Source organism: Mesoplodon densirostris, chromosome 6 (assembly GCF_025265405.1).
Source record: "Mesoplodon densirostris isolate mMesDen1 chromosome 6, mMesDen1 primary haplotype, whole genome shotgun sequence".
In the NCBI taxonomy this organism is placed as follows: domain Eukaryota; kingdom Metazoa; phylum Chordata; class Mammalia; order Artiodactyla; family Ziphiidae; genus Mesoplodon; species Mesoplodon densirostris.
Window position 1 is genome coordinate 3247111 of NC_082666.1, and position 19841 is coordinate 3266951.

The following is a 19841-nucleotide window of genomic DNA, read 5'->3' on the forward strand; positions in this document are numbered from 1 at the left end:
TCCTGAGAATAGGATTGATGGGGGCCAGGGTGGAGAGGGCAGTGACCAAGGGGCCATGAGCAGTTCCGCGGGACCTCGGCTCTGCATCTGTGGGGTAGGATGTATATTCTCCCCTGCGCTCAGCTTCTGTGTCACCTGGCGGGGGTGGCTTTGAAGACCTAGGGTGCGTTGGGACCCGGGAGGTCTGGTCCCACTTCACTGTCTTGTTTGGCCACCGATTTGGTTTTGCTGGGTGGCCTTGAACAAACACCCTGTTGTCACTGTCCCCTCCCAGTGTACTTGGGGGCAGGCTGGGCTCTGGCTGAGTCAGGGGACACTGGTGCACAGTGGGGCCTGGAGCCCATCTGTGGGTTTTGAAGCCCATTCCCCTCTGCTGTTGCCGGGGCCCCGCATTATTCCCATTTTACAGATGAAGCAGCCGAGGTTGGGGCTAAAGGACTGGGGGTGACCAAGCCGCTGTGGGGAGGGGCGGGGAGGAAATGGGAGGGACCTGGGCTCTGACCCTCAGTTTTGAAGACAGCTACAGGGAAGCTGGAGCATGGCCAGGCCTGCTTTCCCAGAGGCCACTGACTAACGCCAACCTTCTCTTTCCTGACAGGGGCACCCTGGCAAAGAAGGCCCTCCGGGAGAGAAGGGAGGCCAGGTGGGTACCAACTGTGCCCTTGACCCCTCCAGCATCTCCTGCGGGATGGGCAGGGCTGGCCACCCCCCATTCTGGGACCCCCAGTCCAGAAGGGGCTTCCTGCCCTGTCCTCACCCATCCTGAGACACCCCTGTGGACGCGCCTTCCCCGTGGGGCTGGGCAGTGCCCGCATGCCTACCCCCGCGGGTCTGACCTGGGATGTCCATCCGCTCTGCTCGGAGCGAGAGGGCAGTGTGCTGGGGGCAGGCAAGCTCTCTGGCCTGTTCTGAAAGGACGCAGGGGTGGCCCAGAGTGAGCCCCGCGCCCTCCACCTGAGATAGGCCTAACACGCTTTCCCCTCTGGTTCCAGGGTCCGCCCGGCCCCCAGGGCCCCATCGGCTACCCAGGCCCTCGTGGAGTCAAGGTGAGGGTCTCACAGCCTCTGGTCTTCCTGGAGGTCAAGGTCGGGACTGCGGGGCACGGCTGGGCCGGTTTTAGAAATTCCTCTGCTTTAACCTCCCTCCTGCCCCCAAACTGGGGTGGCCCTGGTCTGGGAGGTTGGGTTCCAGAATGTGGGCCGGAGCAGGTGAGGGAGGGGCCCGCGGGGCCAGGAGGGGATGCAGTGGAGCAGGGCACGCTCCCCGGGGCGTCTGGGACGGCACGAGCAACGCGGTGGTGCCCGTCTGCCGGGACGGGGCGGCACCCTTCTGCCCATGCTCCTTTTACTGTCACCGCCTGCCAAGTGACCTGCTGCTCTGGAGCCCCTCAGAGACAGTGGATCTCAGCCCAGGTGACGAGCTGGGCACCCTTTCCTGGGGTGCTTGGAGCTGTTTCTTCCAGGCCGATCACATCTGGGCAGACCTTGTTGTCGGGAGATGCGTTCGTGGGAGACGTCCAGTTATTCACAGCGTGTTGAAAGGCTCCTGGAGCCGTGTCAAATGGGCGCAGAGGTCCAGAGCAATACTCCAAACACAGGGCCCTGTCTGTTTGCCCTGAGCTAACTGGGTGTGCTTTGAGCTGTGCAATTTAGTCTCAGTGATGCTGCTCTCTGGACATTTACACGCAGAGGGATGTGCCCCCAGGTGGGTGTGTGGGGAGAGCCCTTCTTTCTCGGGGTGGAGATGCTGCCGTGTCTTCAATCTCAGGCTTCCCACCCACAGGAAAGCTAAAGGTGGATCTTCCTTTCAAAATGACTGTAATTTGATGTGAAGTATCATATCTACGAACGTGTATAAAACATCTAGTTTATCTTGGGGGATTTGCAGGAACACACCCATAAGCTCCAGAGTCCCCACCTGTGTCGTTCACGGTCCTTCATACTTTCAAGCATTTTTCCACATCAGGGTTCTGTGTGGAGGGCACAGAACCCAAGGCTTCAGTTTTTAGTAACTTACCCCAAATTACCCGTAAATCCATGCAGAAGCCAGGACTCAACCCTGACTTGCTTATTCCTAACCAAGTACCCCATCCTGACCCCAAGGGGCTCCGACTTCCATTTCCCAGAACTGGGATGTTCCAAGGTCAAGGGCAGAGAGATGCCCCAGGTCAGGACCCTTAGACAGGCGGCTTCTCTCTGAAGCAGGCTTTCGCCCCACACGCTGCCTAGTGAGTTTATAAGGGTGGTGATTTAGCAGCTGTGCTGATTGTGTGAGCTCTGTGCGCGTTTATTTTACAAACTCCCATTGCACAAAGAGCCTGTGCCAGCCACCGTACACGGCCAACGCGTGACGCTGCTTCTGTGAGCCGGGAAGGTGTCTACCCTGAGATGTTTGTGGAGAATGCTCTTATCTTGTCGGTCTGATTAAAATTCATCCGTGATATGAGCAATCCCACTAGACGGGCAAGCGGAGGGTGGAAGGAGAAGCAAGACTGAACGCTCTTTTCATTGGAGAAATAGATTGCAGAGCCCATGGCGTGATGAGCCCCGGAGGGCGCTGATGGCGGAGGTGGGGTGGGAAGTCCGGGTGTCACCGTCAGAGACCAAGGTCCTTAGCTTTCCTCCACTGGAGCCCTGCCTTCCTCCTGGGAAAGGTGCCCCTCCAAGCTCTTTGATCTCACTGACCTTTAAGCGTCCCCTGGGCTGCCCTCTGACTTGCCCCTTCCTCAGGGGTCTGTTTGGGCTTGACTGTCAGCAAATCAAATCAGCCGCTCCCTGAGCCTACGGGAGCTGGGTGGGCTGGCGGAAGTCCCCCAGCACGAACTCACTGGAGGCCTTGGGAAAGCCCTGTCCCCCTCTGTGCCTCACAGCCGCTGGCCCAGCAACTCCTCCCACTGGGCTGTTCTGTGACCTCTGACCTCGCTCCCTGAGCACCGGACCACCAGGGCCATGGTGGGTGCTCTAGCCCAGGGGTTCTCAGCCAGGGCAGAGTCTTCCCCCAGGGACGCCTGGAGACATTTCTGACCGTCTAGGCTTGGAGGGGCAGGCAGAGGTCAGGGAGGCTGTCCAACCCCCTACACTGCCCGGGGCAGCCTCGCGACAACAAACTATCCAGACCCTGAAGGCGACAGCGCGAGGCTGGGAAACCCTGGTCTGTTTGTCTCCTTGGCCCCATTCCCCTGGCCTCGGGCAGGTCATGAGACGGTAGAGCTTTAGCTCTGGGAGGGATCCGAGCAATGCCGTCTTACCCTCTTCTTTCTGGAAGTGCGTGGGCAGGGGAAGCCCAGCTGGCCTGCCCGGCAAGGGGGAGGGGACCTGGTGCCAGAGCCCCCACCCCACCCCGACACCAGGGTTTCGGGGTGACCGGCCTCCCCTCTGTCCTGAAGCCGACCATGGCCTGGGCCGATGGAGCCAAGGGCACAGGCCAAGCCCAGCTCTCTGCGTCTGTCCGGCCCCATCTGTCTGTCCCTCCACAGCTTTTCTCAGTTCTCCTGGGCCTCAGAGAAAAGGCTCAGAACTGCAAATTCTGTGCAAGGTTCTTGCTACAAGAGGGCAGCTGGCAGCCCGAGGGACCCGGCTACAGCCTCAGCTGGACCCGAACGGGCGGCCCGGCCTCTCTGGGGCCCCGCGGGCTGGTGGCTTGAAGCTTCTGGCAGTCAGTCAGGGACAGGCTGTGCACCCTGCTGGCAGTTTGGGGACACGGCTGTCAAGTCCATTCCAGGGATGGAGTGGTTTTACTTGGGAGACAGGGAGGGGGCCGGTCCCGCCCTGACAGTCTTATTCAGCACGGGGATGAGAACGTCCTGAGCCGATGTGTTGAGGGCGGTGGGAGTGGCTGGTGTCGTTAAGTGGTAATTATTATCACTACCATTGTAACGTATGATTATACGTTAATAATGATAGAGAATGAAGATCATCCGATGGCGCACAGCTCCGCTCGCTGAGCACCTGCTGTTTGCCGGGCACTGTCCCAGGGCTTCCTGAGCCCTCCCCTCCCCCCAGCAGTGATGGGGTGAGGCTTGTCATCACCCCCTCTTTCCAAGTGAGCAGAAGTCTGGGGCCTCGTCGGAGGCCACATGTGGGGGGCCTGACCCCATCTGCCTGATTCCAGAGCCCGAGCCCAGGCCTCACGCGCCCTCTGCTCTCCAAGCAGAGACCGAGAGGTTTCTGGAAGAGGGCAGGGTGTCAGCGGGTGACGCCCCGCACAGCCGCAGAGCTCTCTCTCCCGAGACTGGGGACAGTGGGAGGGGACTGGTCTGTGCGGGACGCTCAGGCTCCCCTGGTGTTGGGGGTCAGGCCCGTTTTTTTGTGGGGTCTGTAGAGGCTCGGGCTTGTGGCTGCTCACTTTTCTTCTCTGTTTGTGCAGGGGGCAGACGGCATCCGAGGTCTGAAGGGCACCAAGGGTGAGAAGGTGAGTGTCCCCTCCTTCCCTCAGGGGCTTGGCCAGGAGCCGGGAAGGTCCACCCTGGGAACTTGAGTGACCGTAGGCCACTGACATTTTGAATCCCCCAGTTCACAAATAGCATGAATGTGTACAGCTCCCCCGTGGAATGCGGGACTAGGTAACTGAGAGAAGCCGGCCTCCTGCTCGTCCTCGGCCCAGCCTGCAGGCAGGACAGCACACGTCCCCAGACCCTTCCAGGTGATGCCTGTCCCTTCCAGAGAGCTCTTCCTGCCCCCCCGCCCCGTAAGGCCATCAGCAGCAGTCCCATTCCCCTTGGGGGCTCTTCCAGCTGGCTCCCCCACCTCAAACATGTGCCCGTCAGCTGCTACTGGGCCTACAGTGATGGCTTTGATGAGACAAAGATGCTCTGAGAAACGGATGCTGACAGATTGGGCATTGGGCTGCCCACCGCCCGGCCGTGCAGAGCTTTTGCACTCAAACAGGGTGACCAGGGCTGCAGCACTCCCACTGCAGGCTGCAAAGCCAGCCAGAACCACAGAATGCAAAGAGTTGACAGGAACACATCTCTCAAGGGACAGGGGGCCGGGCGCTGACAGTCCTCTGCCCAGCATGTCTGGCGCTGGTGTTGGGGCCCAGAGGCTCTGGGTGGGGGGACCTGGGCAGTGGGTTTCCTCCTACAGACCGAGGCTCTCTCCGGTCCCCCGTGCAGGGTGAAGACGGCTTTCCGGGCTTCAAAGGAGACATGGGCATCAAGGGAGATCGGGTGAGTGTTTGGGGACAGGGAAAGGTAGGCTGGGCGGGAGGCCCTGCTGTGGCCGCAGGGCAGCTTCTCAGGACAGAGGTGACGCCTCCATGGAGGCTCCTGGGCCGCCGGCAGCTTCCACCTCCTCCCCAGCTTCCAGTTCGGAGCCATGGCAGCTGGCACCTGGTCCTAAACCCCCGCTTACAGGGTCACCTGGCCCCTCTGCCCTGTGTCCTTGCCCTGCATTAGTGGGTCAGTGGGAACTTGTTTTTTTTCTGGCTGATACCCTGGTTTGCAGAGCAATTCTTTGGGGTCAAGAAGGGTGACAGGCATCTGGGAGAGAAGAAGTGGTCGCAGAAACGACCCAGCTCACCAGGGAGGGTAGCGGCCTGACCAAGGCCACCGGCCGGTCACTGGCAGGGCCACACCCTGACCAGCGCTCTGAGTGTCTTGGCCCCCAAACACCTCTTCGGCTGCTCTTCGGACCCCCCAGACAACCCCTGTGTTCCGGGACCTCCTGCTGGGCTGTCAGAGGTTGCAACAACCTAGTTGGTTTTTAATGAATGATGAACCTCAGCTCCAGGGAAGCTGGTGGGTGCTGGGGCGGGATGGCATGTGCCACGCGGCTGGCGCCCCACAGAAAGCCACTGGCGGTGTTTTTGTGCAGATGAGGAGAAAGTGATGCAGGTGGCACTTCAGGAAGTGCGGTTAGGGGGCCAGCCGCCTGCTGCCGCGGGGACACTTGGAAGTTCCCCCGACAAGTTCAGAATGAGCAGAGGCCAGGCAGAAGGGAGGGGGTGCCCACACCCCCGGTGGGCCCGCCGTGGCGGCAGCGGCACGCACGCCTGGACGGACGCTGTCGTGGAAACAGGGCTGTCATACAGGCCGCCCTCCTTGTGTCCCACAAAACAGATGCCTTACCAGAACCTGCCAGGACCAGAGAGCCTGCACACTTGGCGCTTTGTCCCACACTGAACAGGCAGACGTGATCCGGGGCTCTGTCAGAAGGGAGGGGAATAAAAGAGAGGGGTTCATTGCACAGTCCTGTCCCAGTTATATTGCTGCTGAAGACAGCTTTTCTAGAACTTTCTCTGCGGTGACGACGCCCCACTTCTGAGGGCCTCTCTCTGTCTGGCTGGTGAAAGTCCCTTTTATCTTCCTTTCCAACGACTTGATGCACACATTTGGGTCCATACTAGGAGAGTGCATTTTCAAAAGATGTTCCGCAGCTGTACGCCGTGCCCTGAGTGGACCTCTGGCTGGCACTGGATGAGGATGGATGGGGGTGGGGTGGGAGGGGACGCTTCCTCAGCTGGGCAGCAAAGCTCCTCAGTCTTGATTTCTCCCAGGGAGGATTTCTGCCCAGTGCTTGGCATTTCCTAATTTTCTGAGTGCTCAGAAAACATGGGAAGGATTCCTTTGTTGAACGAGAAAAGCACCTCTTAGGGCCAGAGAGTCCTCGACCTGTAGACACACTGGGGCTGGGGAATAAGAGAGTCATTAGCTTTCTTCATCCGTGCAGCACACATTTCTGTTGGGGGTTTGCACAGCTGTCCTGCAGCTGGTCCCAGAAACCAGTGATCAGAGGGGGACCCATCAATAGACAGAGAGGGCCAGGGTGGGCACTCCGAGGCCGGGCCAGGCCCCTGCTGCTGCACTTGGCCACCCCCAAAGGCCCTCTTCCTTGTGTGGGCTCAGGCCTCCCCACCTGTTACTTGGGGAAGTTGGATGAGGTGACATTTCGCTTCTTCCGTCTCTGGATACACCCTGTGGGTCTCCCTTGTGCCATGACGCCCAGGCGTGGCCCAGCCAGGCCTTGTGGTCCATTTTGATACCTCCTGGGGCTTCAGGAGAAGAAAGCAGCTCCCCCAATGCACGGCACTTCTGCTCTCTTTGGGGAAGTAGCAGTGCGGGGCTACCATAGTCACCGAAGTTATTTTAGCCAAGAGGTGCTTGATTTGGAGAAGGTCGTTGGGAATAGGGGAGCGAGGGCTTAAGTGTGGGTCCCCAGGGGCATCGGTCGCTCAGCAGAGCCCTGGTCTCCTCGGTGCGAGGACGAGGGTCCATCTGCTTGAGGGGGCCCAGCGGCTCTTATCGCTCTGGCTTGGGATCCAGCCCCTCACTCCCAGACGGTGGGGGGGGACCTTGGGGGGCTAGAGACTCTGGCGGTCTCCTTCACCTTCTCTTTCTGAACTGCAGGGGGAGATCGGCCCACCTGGTCCCAGAGGGGAGGACGGTCCTGAAGGCCCCAAAGGTCGTGGAGGTCCGAATGGCGACCCGGGTCCTCTGGGACCCCCTGGGGAGAAGGTATGTGACACAGGAGGTTGACTGCTTCCCAGGGACAGTCTCTTCCCGAGGGCCTTGGGCGTCCAGGCGGTTAGCTTGGTCAGGCTGAGCCCCAGGTGGGAGCTGGTGCAAGTCTTGACGTGGTTCCTGTCCCCTTGACTCCACCCAGCACCCTTGTCCCCACATCCACTCCTGGAAGAGTTCCTTCCTCCCGCTGGTCACAAAGCTCAGGGTCTGAGCTTGGCAACCACGTGCACCATCTTTTGTGGCAGCGTGGGCCAGGGTTAGGGCTCCTGGCAGCTGCTCCTACACCTGCAGGAGGCCGCCCACCCTCGTCTTGCTCCCCTACCCCCTACCTTCACCCCCGAACAGGAACCGGCTCTGAGTGGCCCAAACATCCCACCCTGTCCTGCCCCAAGGCTGAAACTCTTTTACAAAAGGATTGAACAAAATGTCACAGACAGACTCTTTTCCTTTATTTGGAACGTTTGCCTCCACCCACTGTTGCTTCAGCAGTGGCGTCCATCCCTGCTCGAGGGCCCTTTGCTTTAAACCAGGCAGGGCCCTTTCCATGATGACCGTGTCCTCGGCCTTTGGAGACTCCAGCCTGCTCCAGTCCCCTGCCAAGACACGCCGGCTTTCTCTCTGTTCAGAAAAGTACAGAGCTGGCTGTGAAATTCACCTCCTTTATTTCCCCAGGGAAAACTCGGAGTCCCAGGATTGCCCGGCTACCCAGGAAGACAAGGGCCAAAGGTAACGTACTAACTACCTTGTTAGATTTGACAATTGGCGTCTTCCTGCCCCCCACATATCACCCATTTGCCCTCCCTGGCGTAGCTGCTGCGACAAAGCAGAAGGTCACAGTAGCTGTGTCTCGGTTCTCCCCCATTCACCACCGTCTGTGGTAATTCGGCTAAGTCAGAAGGAGGGGCCTGGACAGTTAGGTGAGCCTTTTCAGAGAAGGGGACCACCCAGCTGAGCGTGGACTGCACCTCGGGACCCTCAGTGCCCCTGGCCTTGTGGGGACCATTGTGCACTGGTTTCTCCACACCCAGAACTTGTGTTGCTCTCTCAGACTTAACTCACCCTGGAGATCCAAAAGTTATTTGCTCATAACTGAGTATAAAAGAAGGATGAAACCTTTCTTATAGGAAATCATGCTTTATTTTATGTGTAACAGCTCCTTGAGGCTTTGCAAATCATTTAAAACATTATTTTTTTTAATCTCACCTTTTATTATTCATGATTCTCCCTTAAAAAATAACCAGCTGCCTTCACTAGAGACATAATTAACAGCAAAAGAGAACTCGGGGGTCTCTCGGCTTTGCGTCCATGCATCCTGCCCTCCTTGGGCTTCAGGCCTCTGGACACCCTGCTTGTTAGCAGAGGAAAGGCCCCATGGGCTGGACTGCAGCTCTAGGTATCTCCTTGCTGCTGATGGCAGTGCTTATATCAGTCCTTCCTGTGGGACGCGAAGGCCCCCACTCAGCAGCCGACGGCTGCCATGCAGGGGAGATCATTTGCTGTGAAACAGGAGTTTTGTTTAGTATCTGCCAGCGATGTAGTCGCTGACTGCAGTGCTGTCCCCTGTATTTGGAGGAAGAGAGGCTGATGGACCCATTTGCTCTCCTGAAGTGCCTGTCCTTCTTGGGGAGGGGAGGAGAGGAGAGAGAGGAGGAGTTTGGGAGAGACGGGAGTAGGGGGAGAATATAGATCAGGTTCAGGCAGCTATTTGGAAAGACGAGGGCAGAACCTTGAAGCTGCTCAGGCAGTTTGGACAGTCCTTGGGTGGTGACCCAGCTCCTGAGCCGAGCACTGTGAAGCCTGCATCCCAGGTTTTCCCGCCCTAAAGCTCGGTACAGTCTCCTATTTGGAGCAGGCAGGCGGGCACATGGGTGGCTCGGCAAGGCTCAGCACCCTGGGAGAAGTTCAGGGTTTGAACATCGGTCAACTTTTCCTGGTCTAAGCACACATTCAGGTCAAGATTTTAAGTCACGCAGAGAGTAGAGACGTGCTGGAGAAATGCTTTAGACAGTGTCCCTGGGAGCTCACGTGGTAAGTGAATATTCGTCCACTCAAAGCCTTTAAGTGCATCCCTGCCTGTGTGCACCTTGTAAAGTTCTAGAATTAAAGAGCTGTGTGAGGCCACAGTCGGTGCATCAATTTGCATTCATTTCTGACTTTATAAGCTGCCACACTTTATTTAGAGGTGTTCTGGGAAGATAAAAAAACATGGCAACAAGGTGCAGAAAACACATGTCATACATGTGACATTCACACGTCATCTCCAGTTAATCTGAGTGGCACATGTTCCCTTTTCAAAAACACCAGTGTTTTGCAGAGATGGGGGTGTGAGAGGAGAGTGTGGAGAGAGGGAGAAAGGGGAAGCCTGGTTAAGATTCAGTTCTGGTTTTTAAATTTGGAGTCTGTGAGATGCTCAGGAAATACTGAGTAGGCGGGTGGGTGGATGGGTGCATGGATGGATGGATGGATGGATGGGTGGATGGATGGATGGGTGGATGGGTGGATGGATAGGTGGGTGGGTGGGTGGATGGGTGGATGGATGGTGGGTGATTTGCTGGATGGATGGATGGATAGATGGGTGGATGGATGGTGGGTGATTTGCTGGATGGATGGATGGATGGATGGGTGGGTGGGTGCATGGATGTGTAGTTGGATGGGTGGATGGATGGATGGGTGGATGGATGGGTGGATGGATGGTGGGCGATTTGCTGGATGGATGGATGGGTGGGTGGATGGATGGATGGGTGGGTGGGTGGATGGATGGGTGGGTGGGTGGGTGGGTGGATGGATGGTGGGTGATTTGCTGGATGGATGGATGGATGGATGGGTGGATGGATGGATGGATGGGTGGATGGATGGGTGGATGGATGGTGGGTGATTTGCTGGATGGATGGATGGATGGATGGGTGGATGGATGGATGGATGGGTGGATGGGTGGGTGGGTGGATGGATGGGTGGATGGATGGTGGGTGATTTGCTGGATGGATGGATAGATGGGTGGATGGATGGATGGGTGGGTGGGTGGATGGATGGATGGGTGGGTGGGTGGGTGGATGGATGGATGGATGGGTGGATGGATGGTGGGTGATTTGCTGGATGGATGGATGGATGGGTGGGTGGGTGCATGGGTGCATGGATGCGTAGATGGATGGGTAGGTGGATGGGTATATAGTTGGATAGTGGGTGGGTAGACAGGTGGATGGATGGTGGGTAGATAGGTGGGTGGTGGGTGGGTAGATAGGTGGATGGATGGTGGGCGGATGGGTGGTGGGTAGTGGGTGAGTTCGGTCCAAGACTATGAACTCTTAACAGACTCTTCTTCCTGCTGGCACAGGCAGCATAGCTTGTCCTCCTGATCAGGCTCTCAAGCTTCTTCCCTAATTAACTCTCTTTCAGGGTTCTATCGGATTTCCTGGATTTCCTGGCGCCAACGGAGAGAAGGGTGGCCGGGTAAGAACGGTCTGGCCTCTGCTCAGGCGGCTTGTTCTGCTGCCTTGGTATTTCGCGGGTATATTCTCCAACACATCCTGTTTATTTCTCACCCACTTTGCTGCCAAAACTGCTTTCTGGAACAGCTGACCTTAAGCCTGTCCACTGAGTGCTGGTGACTCCTGGACCCCTGGCGGGGCAGTGCCGCAGTAGGAAGGGCAGCAGTCTGGAGAGGAAGGCATGCTGAGGAAACAGCGCTTTCTCACGCACAGCCGCCGTCCTGCCAGCTCTTTTGGGTCACTGGTGAAACCCAGATTCTCCTCTTTGAGCCCAAGTGACTTTCCCTCCAGGCTAAGTTTAAAAGGAAGGACAGGAGTTCTGCTTTGTATCTCACGGACTCCGCTCACCCGGGGTCAAGGCGCTTCCTTCCTCCTCTTCCCACGCTGCCGCTGTCACGGGACCCCGCCAGGTGCCATGCGCTTTGCTTCCCTCTCTTGTCCCCCTGAGGGAAGGTGATCTGAGGGCTCAGCCTGGGGGAGCTGTCCTCCCGGCCCTCTGCCAGCCCAGCCCCTCCTGCAGGAGCTGCCCTGAACGCTGCTTAGGGAAATCATGGGAGGCTGCCTGAGCACTGCCACTCAGCCGAACAGGATAGCAAGGGTCCTCCTGGGCCTTTGGACTCGGAGTGGCCTTGTCCACAGTCATGTGGGGTGTGTGCAGAGCAGGCCTGGGGAAGGCGCTGGGCCCAGCCCAGTCCCCTCCGCCCCAGGCTGGTCCTCCCCACACGGACGGGCCGCCCTTCCTCAGCGTGCTCGCTACAAACTAATGTTACTGCATTTGAGCAGAGACAGTGAGATCTCTTGAAAGCAGGGCGGGGGACTTCAGCCATCCAAAATCCACGTGCACGAACGTGTCTGCCAGGCTCACAAGAGAGAAAAACGGGACCTTTTCTGAGTGCAAGTCAACAGCATAACCACAGGGAGACCTTTATTTGTCTGCATTGGTGTCTAGATGTGTCTATACCTATGTCTGTGTCTGCAATGTTTAGATGTATGTCATGTCTATATCATGTCTGTGTCTGTGTCTGTAACTGTCTGTGTGTCCATCATCTACCTGCCTGCCTGTCTGTCTAGTTCTTCCTTGTAGGGACAGTCTGACTAGTGTCTTTAGGGAAAGACTGTCATTTGAGAAAAGCGGTCCAGGGTCTGGTAAAAGCGTGGGAACCGCGGGGTGACAGGGTGGGCGGCCCCTGAGCTTGTGGAGAGCACAGGGCTTTCCGCACCACGTTGCCGTGAGAATCCCCTAAAGGGGTCATGACGGTTAGCAGGGGGTCGTGTGATGTGACAGAGGCCCTTCCGTGGAGGAGCTGCACTGCAGGTCCAGGCCCCGTGGGGTCACGCGGAGCAGCAGAGGCCTGGCCGTGGCTCTGGGGGCTGTAGCGCTCTGGTCCAAGCTCTGCCGCCCTCTTCTGCCCCTCATGCTTCTCAGCCTCCCCACTCCCGAGCTGACAAGATTGGGCAGATGCCTGGATGCCCCCCGGCCCTCACGGGCCACTGTTCCAGTGCGTCAGCACGTGATCACCAGGGTCACCACTGAAAACGGGTTGCTGGAAAGCAGGGGGGCCTGGGACCAGGAGACTTCCTCCTGTTCTGAGGTTCGGACGTGGTTCCTGGGGTCTGAAACCTGGACACCCCGAGGAAATGATCTACTTCGGGATTGACAGAGAGTATCGAGTTGCATGTGGCCGTATCATGGCCACATGGGTGGGTGTGGCCGCCAGCATTTAGAGAGCTGGGATGGCAAAGATGCCAACTTTTCCAGAAGGGAGTGGTTGGGCCGTGGTCAAGCATGACTGGAGCACACGTCTGTTCATTGTGGGAGAAATGTGCCTGGGGCACGGGTGGGGGCTCAGTGCCCCCCAGGATCCAGGGGAAAATGGCCACGTTTGTCCCCAGGAAGCGTCTGAGATCACCCGGCTCGCAGCGAACAAGTTAGTGCCGCCGTTTTAGGGCACGTCCTGGCAGACGGACAAGTCCCCAGGTCTGAGACCCTGAGTGTTCATTGTTTAGCCATGGGCTCCCCATGTCCCTGCATCCAGGAGAGGACCCTGGAGTCATGAGACTCAGCACTTACGGCACGTCTGCCCATCCTCCCCTCTGGAGAGACAGACGCCTTTATTCTGGAACCTTCCCCACAGAAGGAAGGAGGAATCCACCTTGGCTCTCCTGCCCGGGACTCCAGATCTCCCCAGGTCTCCACTCCGAGGCTGTCTGCCCACAAGCACCCTCGCCGTCCTTGGCTCAGAGGATGGAGTGTGTGGGGACGCTGAGGAGTCCAGGGGGAAGTGTCTCCCGGGGCAGTGGCCTTCCCGCAGCCCTTTCCCCGTGTTTTTGAACTTCCAGTGTCGGTGCCCGTCCTGCTCTCTCGTCCTCGTCAAGCTGAGTTACAGGCTTGTTCTTTTGTCACTGTGTCTGTCTGTTCCTGCAAACTGTTGGGCGTCTGCCCTGCCCATATGTCCTGGGTGCTCTGTGAGCCCAGCGGGGGGACACTGCAGGAAAAGCCCAAATCCCTGCCCTGGGGGTGCTCACCTTCCAGAGCCGGGACTGTGGACAAATCAGTAAGTGAAGCAGATGGCGAGGTGGATGCTGGTCTGTGCTCTGGCAAAAAATAAGGCAGGATGGGCAGGGAGGGAATTCAGGGGAAAATTGCGGTTTTAGGTAGGGGGTCAGGGCCGGCCTGGAGGAGGAGGCCTGAGTAAGGAGCAGAGCCTGGGAGGGGCAGGGGGCAGGGGAGACCCGCCTCAGGGGTGGAGGACGGTGACCAGGGTGTGTGGTGGTGGAGGTGAGAGGGGCCGAGGCCCCAGGATTCAAAGCATCCCTACGGAGCACTTGACTGAAGGCGCCACTGCATAGGAAACGTCATCCACGGGAATTCCATGTGGAAATGATCACACTTTGGATGGGAACCGTGGGAAGAGTGGGGAAGGTGGTGAGAGACACAAGTTCCACGCCCTTGGTGCTGGTGGTCCCCGATCCTGTTCCACGGTTGAGGAGGAGGGGGACAGCTCTGTGGGCTGACAACGGTGGGACCCAGAGCGTAGAGGTCAGACTCCAGGCCTCCTGGGGCGGGGGCCCCAGGTGTCCGTCTTCAGGCCACTTCTGCACTCCCGAGGCTGGAGGCGAAACGCAGAAGCTGAGACCAGTCTAGACCAGCCAGGCAGCCAGCCCAGCCCCGGACGGGAGCCCCTCACCCCTGCCGGCATCATGAGGGAAGCCAGACCCTCTGCTTCGTGAGCTGTCTGGCGCGGTTGGTCCCCTGAGCCGTGGTGAACGGAGGAGTCCCCCGGCGGTCACTGGTGTGACTGTCCCCACCCCCTTCCCTTGCCTTTGAATTCAGAGTGAATGGGGCCATTTGGAGAGAACTCATTCACTTCTACAGCAGGTGCTTCTAAGGTCCTGTGAAGTACCGGGCCCTGGGGGCCTTGCTGCCCAGAGAGGGCACCCAGAGGCCAGCTCATGAGTGACGAGTGTGAAGAAAGACAGGTGGATCAGGGTGTCTCCCAGGAGGAAGAGCCTGAGCCGGCAGTCATGGGAGGCCTCCTGGGGGCGGTGACATTCCTGGGACCCAAGGCGGGACAGAAGTTGGGTGGGTGAAGTGGGGAGGGCGGGAGGGAGGAGGGGAAGGAAGGCTGGCCGTGGCTGCCTCTGCAGGCCGAGGCCTGGGGGGTGAACAGCTGACCTGTGCTCTTTATCCCAGGCCCTGGGGACCCACCCAGGCTTTCATCGGGGGAGCAACGTGGGAGGTTTTTAGAGTAGCTCTGGCCCCCGCTCTGGTGTGGGGAGCGGATGGGAAGGGAGCAGGCGGGCTGTGCTGCTCTGGAGAGGTCGTCTTACTCTCCTTTTGGACATTCTGGTCCAATGGATGCTTCTAGGTGCTAGGATGCCCAGCGTGATGGGTGGCGTGTGTGCTGATAGGCGTGTGCCTCCCGTCTGACAGCTGCCTGTGAGCCGGCAGGTGCCCGTCTGTCCGCCTCATCCCGGCCTCTCCGGAGGGGCTGGCTGGGTTGGGGGGCTGCTGGCTGTGGATTCCACGTACGGCCGGCTGTCGTGTGAGCCATCGACGGTCTATCCCTGTCACTGGCCTGCACCCCGGGCCAAGGCGGGGTCCCAGCCGGCCCTGCCTGGGAAGAGCCAACCCCTTAGGAACACCACCAGCGACCAGAGGCTTCTGCCACCTGCGTCGGGCATCTAGGCTCGAGCAAGGCTAGTTCTGGGATGGCCCTTGCCTCCCCCCGCGAGGACACAAGAACAGGTGCTCACGGGAGATTCTGTTAAGGAAGCCGTGGATGGGGCACCTTCTGTTCAGTGACATAAGTCACCGGGATGCAAAACTCTGGGTTCGTTTACAAGGAAACCTGGAGAGCATGGCACCACCACCTGGGAGGCCTGACAGAATCCGTGGCTGAGACTCTGTTTTGCTCCCAGTGCCCGGGGCACAGTTTGTTTAGGTCGGAACCCAGAGCCTTTTAGGTGACAAGATCAGAACTGCGATCTGGGTCATGGTGTTGGGTGGAGGCTGGGCGTGAGATGACGTGCCAGCTGGACTCACCCGCAAATGCCAGGGAGTCACTCGGGTGGGTCACGGTGTCTCTGCTGGTGAAAGCCCATCATTTGAAGAAAGCAGATGTTTCATTAATTTTTGTAGGCAAATATTTATTTGAAGCCGAAAGATATCATCTAATGAAAGCAGCGAGACCAGAGTGCATCGTTAAAAAGCATCATAATCACCTCATTATCATAAAAGGTTTTCTTAAATTCACTTCAAAACGGGAGGCTCTAGAAAGCAGTTTTGATTCTGGCAGCAAATGAATGAAAGATGGTGAGAGGAAATGGATCAGGTGGCCTTTAGGAATCCAGATCCATCCTGGGCTTTATCGTTAGAAACCAGAAAAAAAAAAAAATTCCGGAAAACGAATGGAGAAGTGGTGGAGATATAGGAGCCGTGATCAATCCATTACTTCTGTGTGCTGTAGGTAAACTGCACTTACTGGCTGTTATATATTTGCTTTAGAAAGAAACGCAGTGCATTTGTTTTCCTTGGTTTGGAAAATGCAAAACCACAGAGAAAGAAGGAGTCTAAATTCTATTAGAAGAGAAGCAAATGACTTTCGGATATATGATTTATACATTAAATTGCAAGTTTGTTTGTCTGCAGAGCCTGTTGAAAATTTAATGGCTAATATCCGTAACTGTAGCAAAAGTAAATTATGTAGGAAAGGGGTTGACTTCCTTCTCTTTTCTTGTAATAATGATTCCCCCCACCCCTGCTGAGAGAGAGAGAGAGTGTGGAGAGAGAGATGAAGGGGGGGGAGGGGGGAGGAGGGAGGGCTAGATGCTTGGAGGGAAGGAAACCGGATAAGCATGGTTAACATCCATCAGGCAGCAGGAAGAAAATTGGATTTCAACAGGCCTTGTACAGAAATACAAAGCTGTGTGTATTGGATGTGCAGTGAATCCTGTCACCCTGAAAAGTCTTCCTTTAAAACAAAGATAAGGAGGGTGGTCTTTCCTAGCTTCTGACTTCGCGTGGTCTCTCCATCACCCAGGAGAGGGGCCACCGCCCAGACAGTGACAGGTGTGTCAAGTGACTGACCGACACCCTTTTTCTCTGATTCCAGGGCACACCTGGGAAGCCGGGACCACGGGGGCAACGAGGCCCAACGGTAACCCTGGGCGTGAGGGCCATCTTCCAGATTGGGAGTGGGTTGTGGGAGCCTGCCCGGTGGGGTGGGGAAGGAGGTGTCAAGGACGCCGAGGATTGGAGCCGACCTGTCCTGTTTCCTGTTTGTCCAGGGTCCACGGGGTGAAAGAGGCCCCCGAGGCATCACTGGAAAGCCTGGCCCCAAGGTATGTGTTCAGTATCCTCTGTGTCCCCGGGATGGACCAAAGGTGTTTTGGGTTTTTTTTTTTTTTTTTTTTTTTTTTTTGTGGTACGCGGGCCTCTCACTGTTGTGGCCTCTCCCGTTGCGGAGCACAGGCTCCGGACGCGCAGGCCCAACAGCCACGGCTCACGGGCCCAGCCGCTCCGCGGCATGTGGGATCTTCCTGGCAGGGCAGGAACCCGTGTCCCCTGCATCGGCAGGCGGACTCTCAACCACTGCGCCACCAGGGAAGCCCCAGACCAAAGTTTTTGATGCACCAAAATGTCAAGCACCTGAGGGTGCCCCATGGCCTTTCTCACTTGAAAAAATAAAAGAAAGAAAGAGGTTTTCTTGGGGATATTTAAGACGGAGCTGGTCTCCTCCACCAGCCCTTGGATGAGTTAGGTCAGGTTGAGTCACGTGGCAGAGGCTGCCCGGGGCCATCCCCCCGTGGAACTTTCCAGCCAGAAGCCCCACAGCTCCAGGAGGTCAGACCCAGCCAGGCTTTGGACAGATTCCCCACCTCCCCCCGGCCCTAGTTCTGACGGGGAGGTCTCATTTCTTCTCTTGAGAAGGGGTTTGGAAGCTGCAGAGACATCTTTGCTGGGATTCTAAAGAAAGTTCTTCCTGCCCTGGTGAAAGATCCTCTCGATCCCCTCCTGCCCTGGGGCCTTGAAGCCAATTCCGCCCCCCACCCCCCACCCCCCACCCCGCCACCGTCAGTGTGGAAACAAACCTCGGCCAGGCGGGCTGGTCCTGTCCTGTCCTGTCCAGGATGTGATTTGCAAAGTGCATTCGTGCGAAGGAGATGGGCCCGCTGCTGGCCGAGGTGCAGAGCCAGGCAGATGTGCCAGCCCAGGGGCTACACACATCCTTCCCTGACGAGCTCTGAGCCACGATCACGCTCCCCGGAGGCTGACTTAACGCTCAGCTGTTGTCCGGTGCCGGGTGGGCCCTGGGACGAGGCCTGTGTCCCGTCTTCTCATGAGTTTGGGCTGCACCCCCGGTGGAAGCGTGGCCTTTGTCCCACAGCGGGAGAGTGTTCTCCTGGAATGTCACAGCCCCGGGGATGCCGGCTCAGTGTCCGGTGTGCCTGTAGAAGCAAGGGGACAGGTGGCCTTTGGGAGCCACGGCCTGGCTTTTTACTGAGAATCCGGTGGGGTGAACCTCCAGAAGGGCACACATGCAGTACGTGACTCTGAACTTCTGATGATGTCATGGGCCAGAGTCTTTCCTCAAAAATAGTAATAGTAGAAATAATAATAAGCTTTTCTTGATCTTTCCCTCCCTTCCCAGGGTAACTCTGGAGGCGATGGCCCGGCCGGCCCTCCGGGTGAACGGGTAAGCATCTGGACACATCCCGGAGACATCTCTAGGAACATCTGCAGGAAAGCAGCCTGCCTTAAATAGCCGCCCTGCATTTCTTCCCCAGGGAGCGGGGGAGAGGGAGGCTAGCCTTTGACTCTGCCGAAGGAGAGGGTTTTCCTAAAATGGAAAGGGGGTCAGAGGGAGCCTTCCCTGGGAGTAAAGTCTTCTGTCGGTTGGAGATGGAGAGCCCATCCACTTGGCCCTTGCCTTGGGGTTTGGGGGGGCAGTGGCTGACATGTCAGGAAACTGGGTCCTGGGCCCGTGCTACCCCAAGGGACCTTGCTCTGTGACCTGGCCTCCTCGTCCCCTGACTGGACTTCTTTTCACATCGGTGAGGGCAGGGGCTGGAAAAAATAGAGAAAAAGTCATGGGGAGCAGTGATAAATCGCGCCTGGTGCCTGTGCTCAGAGAGCCGATGGTGAGGGCTGCTGGGCCCCCCAGATGCTGGGGAGAAGATGTCTGTCCTCATACTGGCCATTCTCTGTCCTCAGGGACCCAACGGACCCCAAGGACCCACGGGGTTCCCTGGACCAAAGGGTCCCCCGGTAAGTACTGTGTTTTCCCTGTGGGGCTGGCGCAGGATTTCCCAGAGATGTTGGATCTTCCCCGAGGCTCCAGCGGCCTCCTGGCAGCCGGCGGGTGGGGAGGGAGACCTGCCCGGAAGCTCTGGCTGGAGAGAGCTGCTTTTGGGGAGCACGGGCCCCTCTTTCATTTAGACCATCACGATTCTCTAGTTGGTCCTGTCTTAGGGCTCTAGGGCTGCCATAACAAATGACCACACACCCGGTCACTTAAAACCACAGAAATGTGTCCTCTCACAGTCTGGAGGCCAAAGTCCAAAATCCAGGTGTGGGCAGGCCTGGCTCCTCCTCTGAGGGCTCTCCGGGGGAATCCGTCCCAGGCCTCTCCCAGCTTCTGGCGCCTGCCGGCCGCCCTTGGGTGGCAGATGCTCACCCCATCTCTGCCTGCATCTTTGTCTGGCCTCTCTGTCCCTCTGTGTCTTCAAATACTCTATCCACCGGTCACTGGATCAGGGCCCACCCTAACCCATTCGGACCTCACCTTGACCTGATCCCATCTGCAAAGACCCTATTTCCAAATGAGGCCACGGTCACAGCTTCCAGGGGTTAGGACCTCAGCCTATTTTGGGGGAGACACAATTCAACTCACAACAGACACAATATATTTCCTCTGAGAAAGAAAAACCCCTCATGGTTGGAGTTAGTGCTAACGGCGCTTGCTTGGGGGCAGGGGTTAGGGAGGAGTCTGGCCTCTGAACCAGACAGACTTGATCTTCCTGCTGGACCTCAGGGAGCTGCTGACCTCCCGCTGCCTTGATTTTTCCTCGTGGGAGACGACGGTGACCCTCAGGGTGGTTGTGAGCGTTCAAGGGGACGGTGCCCAGACCCGGGGTCCCACGTGGTACTTGTCACCGTGACTTTGCCGTCGTTACCTTGGAAATGAAATGGCAGCTTTTGTTGCCTGGTGTAGCACAAAACCCCGAAGGTGTGTGCATCTCAGAACAAAATGAAACTTCCTTCCTTTGCTTTCTTCAGGGGCCCCCGGGCAAGGATGGTCTCCCGGGACACCCTGGGCAGAGAGGAGAGACGGTGAGTATGGGCAAGGCTAGGGGACCTGGCCTTCGCTGCCCATCAGCTTATGGGAGGCGGT

The 19841-nt window shown here is 57.7% G+C and overlaps 1 protein-coding gene across 5 annotated transcripts in view; it reads left to right on the forward strand.

The window, feature by feature from the left end:
• COL5A1 (collagen type V alpha 1 chain) overlaps positions 1-19841 on the forward strand; it is a 159781-nt gene that overhangs the window by 100077 nt on the left and 39863 nt on the right. For all 5 annotated transcript variants that reach the window (XM_060102023.1, XM_060102018.1, XM_060102019.1 and 2 more), the window contains exons 26-37: positions 599-643; positions 993-1046; positions 4366-4410; positions 5114-5167; positions 7346-7453; positions 8132-8185; positions 10853-10906; positions 16560-16604; positions 16735-16788; positions 18099-18143; positions 18662-18715; positions 19727-19780. In XM_060102023.1, coding sequence (XP_059958006.1) covers positions 599-643; positions 993-1046; positions 4366-4410; positions 5114-5167; positions 7346-7453; positions 8132-8185; positions 10853-10906; positions 16560-16604; positions 16735-16788; positions 18099-18143; positions 18662-18715; positions 19727-19780 — 666 coding nt within the window. The remainder of the gene's footprint in view (positions 1-598; positions 644-992; positions 1047-4365; positions 4411-5113; positions 5168-7345; positions 7454-8131; positions 8186-10852; positions 10907-16559; positions 16605-16734; positions 16789-18098; positions 18144-18661; positions 18716-19726; positions 19781-19841) is intronic.